Source organism: Schistocerca serialis, chromosome 11, assembly GCF_023864345.2.
Source record: "Schistocerca serialis cubense isolate TAMUIC-IGC-003099 chromosome 11, iqSchSeri2.2, whole genome shotgun sequence".
NCBI classification, from domain to species: Eukaryota; Metazoa; Arthropoda; class Insecta; order Orthoptera; family Acrididae; genus Schistocerca; species Schistocerca serialis.
In genome coordinates, this window is record NC_064648.1 from 186,463,305 (window position 1) to 186,472,292 (window position 8,988).

At 43.3% G+C, this 8,988-nt stretch overlaps 1 protein-coding gene across 1 annotated transcript in view; it reads right to left on the reverse strand.

Moving 5' to 3' along the window:
- Positions 1 to 1,163, reverse strand: part of LOC126426408 (pancreas transcription factor 1 subunit alpha-like) — a gene marked incomplete at its 5' end in the record, with an annotated part of 115,067 nt that extends 113,904 nt beyond the window's left edge. Inside the window, one exon of the mRNA XM_050088326.1 lies at positions 1,029 to 1,163. Coding sequence (XP_049944283.1) covers positions 1,029 to 1,163 — 135 coding nt within the window. The remainder of the gene's footprint in view (positions 1 to 1,028) is intronic.
- Between the last annotated feature and the right edge of the window lie 7,825 nt (positions 1,164 to 8,988).

An 8,988-nucleotide genomic window follows, 5' to 3' on the forward strand; every position in this document is an offset into this window, starting at 1 on the left:
CCAGTCTTACAAATTTACTGTTTCTGATGGACAGACGTCCAGATAATCCGGTCTGAAAATTCCGCCATCTCTCTCCCCACATCCACCACTGCTGGCGGCTCACCTCCAACTGCCTAACGCTACGCGCTGTTCACATCCAACTGCCCAACACTACAATAGCGAATTCCAACAATGCCACCCAGCTACAGACTGCACACAGCACAGCCAGTGATTTTCATACAGAGCGCTACGTGGCGTTACCAACATAAAAACCTAAACAGCCTACTTACATTATATTCGAACTGAGAATATGTTCGAGAATCCTGCAACAAACCGATGTTAAGGATATTGGTCTGTAATTTTGAGGATCCGTCCTTCTACCCTTCTTATATATAGGCGTCATGGAAGGACAAACAGCATTGGACGTTTTTTTTTTTTTTTTTGTTTTATTGTCAGCTAAATCGATTTTCGGTCACTTAGTGACCATCCTCAGTGCTGTAATATACAATTTAAATTGGTGTCAACAAGCTTAGAGCGATCACATAAACTATTTAAATTGTATATTACAGCCCTGAGGATGGTCACTAAGTGACCTAAAATCGATTTTGCGGATATTAAAAAAAAAAAAATACGACCAATGCTGTTTCTCGTTCCAGGTATATCCATTATGTGGTCGTGGTGCACAGGGCACTCCATGGAGTCGCCAATCAATACAGGCGTCACCTGCGCTTTTTTCCAGTCGTTTGGGACTTTACGTTGGGCAAGAGATTCGCGATAAATGCAAGCCGAGTAAGGAGCCAATGCAATAGAGTACTCTCTGTGAAACCGAACTGGAATTCCATCAGGACCTGGCGATTTATTCATTTTCAGCCCATTCAGCTGCTTCACAACCCCACGGATATCTATCACTATGTCCTCCATACGGGAATCTGTACGAGACTGTTTTTGATAGTAAATATTTGTAACACTTTGATCACTGTCCACTCCCATGATGTATTCAAAAGTAATTACTTCAGTCACTTTCTGGTCTCGGCTGACCGGGCACGCACCTTGGACAGCCGCTTCTCGTAGGGCAGGGTGGGGATGTGCGCGCGCAGCCCTTCGAACGCGTCGTTGATGCTCTGCATCCGCCTCCGCTCGCGCAGGTTGGCCGCCTGCCGCTGCTGCACCTGCTGCTGGGGGCAGCGACCGCCCCCGCCGCCCCCGCCGCCCACGGAGCTGCAGCGCCGCCTCCCGGACTGCGACGCCGCCTCCAACGGCCCGCCGGCACCGGCGCCGCCTCCGGGGGCCGGAGACGTCGCGTGGTTGTGGTGGTGGTGGTTGTGGTTGTGGTGGTGGTGGTGATGGTGGTGGTGTCTGCAGCCATGGTGGTGGAGGTTGTATTGGCGCTGCCTGCACTCACACGGGCGGCGAGGTTATCACGTCTACAGGGGCGGCACGCTCACATACCAGGGGTACTCGTCAAGTGTGAAATACAGTAATCGTGTTGACAAATAAAACCGCTTGAGCTGTAAAATTCTTTTATTCTCTGCAAGCTGTATTTTTATGTCCTAACCTGTATGCACTGATTGGGAAAATAGAAGTGGACCAGCAAACAATAAAGTAGAGTAAAGAAATTTAGGGGAATACATTTCTCTACACTACTGGCCATTAAAATTTCCACACCAAGAAGAAATGCAGTTGATAAACGGGTATTCATTGGACAAATATACTAGAACTGACATGTGATTACATTTTCACCCAGTTTGGGTGCATAGATCCCGAGAAATCAGTACCCAGAACAGCCACCTCTGGCCGTAATAACGGCCTGGGCACTGAGTCAGACAGAGCTTGCATGGCGTGTGGAGGTACAGTTGCCCATGCAGCTTCAACACGATACCACACTTCATCAAGAGTAGTGACTGGCGTATTGTGACGAGCCAGTTGCTCGGCCACCGTTGACCAGACGTTTTGAGTTGGTGAGAGATCTGGAGAATGTGCTGGCCAGGGCAGCATTCGAACATTTTCTGTATCCAGAAAGGCCCGTACAGGACCTGCAACATGCGGTCATGCATTATCCTGCTGAAATTTAGGGTTTCGCAGGGATCGAAGGAAGGGTAGAGCCACGGGTCGTAACACAACTGAAATGTAACGTCCACTGTTCAAAGTGCCGTCAATGCGAACAAGAGCTGACCGAGACGTGTAACCTATGGCACCCCATACCATCACGCCGGGTGATACGCCAGTATGGCGATGACGAATACACGCTTCCAATGTGCGTTCACCGCGATGTCGCCAAACACGGATGCAACCATCGTGATGCTGTAAACAGAACCTTGATTCGTCCGCAAAAAATTACGTTTTGCCATTCGTGCACCCAGGTTCGTCGTCGAGTACACCATCGCAGGCGTTCCTGTCTGTGATGCAGCGTCAAGGGTAGCCGCAGCCACGGTCTCCGAGCTGATAGTCTGTGCTGCTGCAAACGTCGAACTGTTCGTGCAGATGGTTGTTGTCTCGCAAACGTCGCCATCTGTTGACTCAGAGATCGAGACGTGGCTGCACGATCCGTTACAGCCATGAGGATAAGATGCCTGTCATCTCGATTGCTAGTGATACGAGGCCGTTGGGATCCAGCACGGCGTTCCGTATTACCCTCCTGAACCCACCGATTCCATATTGTGGTAACAGTCATCGGATCTCGACCGACGCGAGCAGCAATGTCGCGATACGATAAACCGCAATCGCGATAGGCTAGTATCAGACCTTTATCAAAGTCGGAAACGTGATGGTACGCATTTCTCCTCCTTACACGAGGCATCACAACAACGTTTCACCAGGCAACGCCGGTCAACTGCTGTTTGTGTATGAGAAATCGGTTGGAAACTTTCCTCATGTCAGCACGTTATAGGTGTCGCCACCGGCGCCAATCTTGTGTGAATGCTCTGAAAAGCTAATCATTTGCATATCACAGCATCTTCTTCCTGTCGGTTAAATTTCGCTTCTGTAGCACGCATCTTCGTGGTGTAGCAATTTTAATGGCCAGTAGCGTAGGTAACGTGTTTCAGTGGTTAACAGCGCAAGTTCACAGGTTAACGTAAGCGCCAGATAAGACATCGCAAATGTGAAGTGCTGGTACATTGCGCGGGGTAGCCGCGCGGTCTTGGGCGCCTTGTAACGGTTCGCGCGGCTTCCCCTGTACGAGGTACCAGTCCTCCCTCGGGCATGAATTTGTGTCTTGTCCTTAGCGCAACGAAAAAAGCGTGCCAAATTTAAAAGAACGCAAAATCCCCAAAATTGGCAAAGTTATACGGAAGTTCGAAATATGGCGAGTACTTCAATGCGAGATGCTTTTAATAATTTCAACAACGAAGCTCGAAATCTTGCAGAAAACCCAAAGAGATTCTGGTCATACATAAAGCACACCAGTGGCAAGACGCAATCAATACCTTCACTGCGCGATAAAAACGGCAGAATTATTAAACACGGTTTTCCGAAACTCCTTCACCAAACAAGACGAAGTAAATATTCCTGAATTCCAGTCAAGAACAACTGTCAAGATGAGAAATATAGAAGTAGATATCCTCGGTGTAACAAAGATAGCTTGAATCACTTGATAAAGGCCAGGCCTCCGGTCCAGACTGTATACCAGTCACGTTCCTCTCAGAGTATGCTGATACAATAGCTCCATATTTAGCAGTTATATACAACCACTGACTCACAGAAAGATCCGTACCTAAAGACTGGAAAACTGCTCAAGTCACACCAATACCCAAAAAGGGAAATAGGAGTAATCCGCTGAATTACAGGCCTATATCACTAACGTCGACTTGCAGTAGGGTTTTGGAACATACACTGTATTCGAACATTATGAAGTACCTCGAAGAAAACGATTTATTGACACATGGTCAGCACGGATTCAGAAAATATCGTTCTTGTGAAACACAACTAGATCTTTATACTCATGAAGTGATAAGTGCTATCAACAGGGGATGTCAAATTGATTCCATATTTTTAGATTTCCAGAAGGCTTTCGACACCGTTTCTCACAAGTGTCTTCTAACCAAACTGCGTGGCTACGGAGTATCGCCTCAGTTGTGCGACTGGATTCGTGATTTCCTGTCAGAAAGGTCACAGTTCGTAGTAATAGAGGGAAAGTCATGGAGTAAAACAGAAGTAATATCCGGCGTTCCCCAAGAAAGTGTTATAGGCCTTCTATTCTTCCTGATCTATATTAACGAGACATAGGAGACAATCTGAGTAGCCGTCTTAGACTGTTTGCAGATGATGCTGTCATTTACCGTCTTGTAAAGTCATCAGATGACCAAAAAGACTTGCAAAATAAGATACCTGTATGGTGCGAAAAGTGGCAATTGACCCCGAATAAGGAAAAGTTATTCGTGTGAGTAGTAAAAGAAATCAACTAAATTTCGATTACGCGGTAAGTCACATAAATCACATAAGTCACATAAATATGAAGGCTGTAAATGCAACTAAATACTTAGGGATTACAACTACAAATAACCTAAATTGGAACGATGATATAGATAATATTGTGGCCGGCCGCGGTGGTCTAGCGGTTCTAGGCGCTGCAGTTCGGAACCGCGGGACTGCTACGGTCGCAGGTTCGAATCCTGCCTCGGGCATGGATGTGTGTGATATCTTTAGGTTAGTTAGGTTTAAGTAGTTCTACGTTCTAGGGGACTGATGACCTAAGATGTTAAGTCCCATAGTGCTCAGAGCCATAGATAATATTGTGGGTAGAGCAAACCAAAGATTCTGATTCATTGGCAGAACACTTAGAAGGTGCAGCAGGTGTAGCAAAGACACTGCTTACACCACGCTTCTGGAGTACTGCTGTGCGGTTCGGGATCCGCATCAGGTGGGACTGACCGATGATATCGAGAAAGTACAAAGAAGGGCAGCTCGTTTTGTACTATCGCGAAATAGGGGACATAGTGCCACAGACGTGATACGTGAATTGGAGTGGCAATCACTAAAACAAATGCGTTTTTCGTTGCGACGGGATCTTCTCATGAAATTTCAATCACCAGTATTCTCCTCCGATTGCGGAAACATCCTGTTGGCACCCACTTACATAGGGAGAAATGATCGTCACGATAAAATAAGAGAAATCAGGTCTCGCACAGAAAAATTTAAGTGCTCGTTTTTCCCCCGTGCCGTTCGAGAGTGGAACGGTAGAGAGACAGCTTGAAGGTGGTTCATTGAACGCTCTGCCAGGCACTCTATTGTGAATAGCAGGGTAATCACGTAGATGTAGATGTAGATGTAGTTTGATTAAGTAATGTGTAAGCTTAGGGACCGATGACCCCAGCAGTTTGGTCCCATACACCTTTTTGCTGGTATATTGGCCGGCCGCAGTGGCCGAGCGGTTCTAGGCGCTACAGTCTGGAACAGCACGACCGCTGCGGTCGCAGGTTCTCATCCTGCCTCGGGGATGGATGTCTGTATGATGTCCTTATGTTAGTTAGGTTTAAGTAGTCCTAAGTTCTAGAGTACTGATGACCTCAGAAGCCAAGTCCCATAGTGCTCAGAGCCATTTGCTGGTGCATTAATAACAGTTGTCAACGCCTGAATGTTAAATGCAAGCACGCAAGCATCCATCCACTGCGTTGTACACGTGCCAGATATCAGTTTGTGGGATGGAGTTCCATGCCTGTTGCACTTGGTCGGTCAGTACGTAGACGGCTAATGCAGATTGTGGATGACGCTGGAGTCGGTGTCCGATGATGTCCCATACGTGCTCGATTGGAGACAGATCTGGTGATCGAGCAGGCGAAGGCATCTGCAGCATGTTGGGTTACAGCAGCGGCATGCGAGCGAGCGTTATCTTGTTGGAAAACATCCCCTGGAATGCTGTTCATGACGGCCGTGGTGGCCGAGCGGTTTTTTTTTTTAAATTAGTCATAACATTCCACTGTGGTACATAATTTTCAACTGACATTTAAAAATAATAAATCAAATCAAAATTAATTACAGGTTCCTTGGCATTTTAGAAAAAATCCAAGTCTAAACCAGATAGTGATGTTTGTCACTTGATCGTATTTGTTTTTCAAAGATCAAATTGTCTCTCGTTTCTTCATGTTCTGAATCGCATCATCGAAAATGGAGTTCACATGACTGTTCTTCTGAGGAAGTTGGCGTATGTATCATAATAATTATTCATGCGTGCTAGCTTGTGATGCTGGTCGGAAATGTACGTCCAAAAATCTCCTTCGCTCCTTTCTTTACTGGACAGCAGGTAAAATACCGCGTGTCCCTTCAACCAGTTGACGGCATTTTTCTTCCAGGTGGGGTATAACTCCTCTTCCGGGTATAAAAGGCACGCTGGCGTTATCAAATACGGCGGTTTTCTCTGCATAGTTGCTAATTTTTTTCTGATTGACAACCATATATTATTTGCATTTCCACAGACAAATTGATGTTCATCTGTATCAATCAGGTTGCAAGTGGTACACAAAGGGGAATCAGCCAGGTGAATGGAATGTAGTCTGGAGTTCGTCGGAAATTTCCTATTCACAAAGTAGTACCACAACGACAGCACTTTTGTTGGTAAATACGGGTGGTGTATGTTCCTCCAGATATCATGCCAAGAGTGACCGACGTATTTTTTTTCTATGATGACGTTCTTGGTCTGAAAGTTCATTAAGTTTTGGTATATTTTCTTGACTTTGATGACATCTTTCTCGGGTGTTCCCAGTCCAATGTAGCTATATTGTACGAAGAAATGTTTTAGGTGGTAAAGTTCATTTGGGATGTGGTGAATGTCTATTGGGGCGTCCTGGCTGGCCGGCGCTATTTCATTTAACAAGAATGCGGCGACACTGTCGACTGACCGCTTCCACAGTTTACATGTTTTACAGACGTACAATGCTTGTGCTTCATTGTACACGCGGTTCTAGGCGCTTCAGTCTGGAACCGCGCGACCGCTGCGGTCGCAGGTTCGAATCCTGCCTCGGGCATGGATGTCTGTATGGTGTCCTTAGGTTAGTTAGGTTTAAGTAGTTCTAAGTTCTAGGGGACTGAAGACCTCACATGTTAAGTCCCATAGTGCTTAGAGCCGTTGGGACCATTTGAACACGATGTCGTTGAAACTAAGTCACGTGTGGATAATGGCGTCTCTGTCGCCTTAAAGACATTCTTGATTAACATGAATTCACCACGTTGCTGTTGGCAGAATTAATGCAATTTCTACATCAAAGATTAGAAAAATTTCAGCGATTAAGAAGAATCGGAGGGAAAATGGTATTCGTGCTGATCTTTTTGGATCATATTCACATTCAAATGGCGATTTTTTTTCTCGGTCAGAAATTAATTTTTTCGATGGTGCTGTTTCGAGGATTATAACGATTATCAGAATAATAAATCTAATGAAAACTCTTGTGTATACGTGGAATTAATGCAATTTCTACATCAAAGATTAGAAAAATTTCAGCGATTAAGAAGAATCGGAGGGAAAATGGTATTCGTGCTGATCATTTTGGATCATATTCACATTCAAATGGCGATTTTTTTTTCTCGGTCAGTAATTAATTTTTTCGATGGTGCTGTTTCGAGGATTATAACGATTATCGGAATAATAAATCTAATGAAAACTCTTGTGTATACGTGGAATTAATGCAATTTCTACATCAAAGATTAGAAAAATTTCAGCGTTTAAGAAGAATCGGAGGGAAAATGGTATTCGTGCTGATCTTTTTGGATCATATTCACATTCAAATGGCGATTTTTTTTTTTTTTGGTCATTAATTAATTTTTTCGATGGTGCTGTTTCGATGATTATAACGATTATCGGAATAATAAATCTAATGAAAACTCTTGTGTATACGTGGAATTAATGCAATTTCTACATCAAAGATTAGAAAAATTTCAGCGTTTAAGAAGAATCGGAGGGAAAATGGTATTCGTGCTGATCATTTTGGATCATATTCAGATTCAAATGGCGATTTTTTTTTTCTCGGTCAGTAATTAATTTTTTCGATGGTGCTGTTTCGAGGATTATAACGATTATCGGAATAATAAATCTAATGAAAACTCTTGTGTATATGTGGAATTAATGCAATTTCTACATCAAAGATTAGAAAAATTTCAGCGATTAAGAAGAATCGGAGGGAAAATGGTATTCGTGCTGATCTTTTTGGATCATATTCACATTCAAATGGCGATTTTTTTTTTTTTTGGTCAGTAATTAATTTTTTCGATGGTGCTGTTTCGAGGATTATAACGATTATCGGAATAATAAATCTAATGAAAACTCTTGTGTATACGTGGAATTAATGCAATTTCTACATCAAAGATTAGAAAAATTTCAGCGATTAAGGAGAATCGGAGGGAAAATGGTATTCGTGCTGATCATTTTGGATCATATTCACATTCAAATGGCGATTTTTTTTTCTCGGTCAGTAATTAATTTTTTCGATGGTGCTGTTTCGAGGATTATAACGATTATCGGAATAATAAATCTAATGAAAACTCTTGTGTATACGTGGAATTAATGCAATTTCTACATCAAAGATTAGAAAAATTTCAGCGATTAAGAAGAATCGGAGGGAAAATGGTATTCGTGCTGATCATTTTGGATCATATTCAGATTCAAATGGCGATTTTTTTTTCTCGGTCAGTAATTAATTTTTTCGTTGGTGCTGTTTCGAGGATTATAACGATTATCGGAATAATAAATCTAATGAAAAATCTTGTGTATACGTGGAATTAATGCAATTTCTACAACAAAGATTAGAAAAATTTCAGCGATTAAGAAGAATCGGAGGGAAAATGGTATTCGTGCTGATCTTTTTGGATCATATTCACATTCAAATGGCGATTTTTTTTCTCGGTCAGTAATTAATTTTTTCGATGGTGCTGTTTCAAGGATTATAACGATTATTGGAATAATAAATCTAATGAAAACTCCTGTGTATACGCGGAAAAACAAGGTCTCAAACCTACGATGAAAACGTAATAATGATGTACTCACTGGAGTTATGTCATGATATACGTAGCATAAAGACGCTG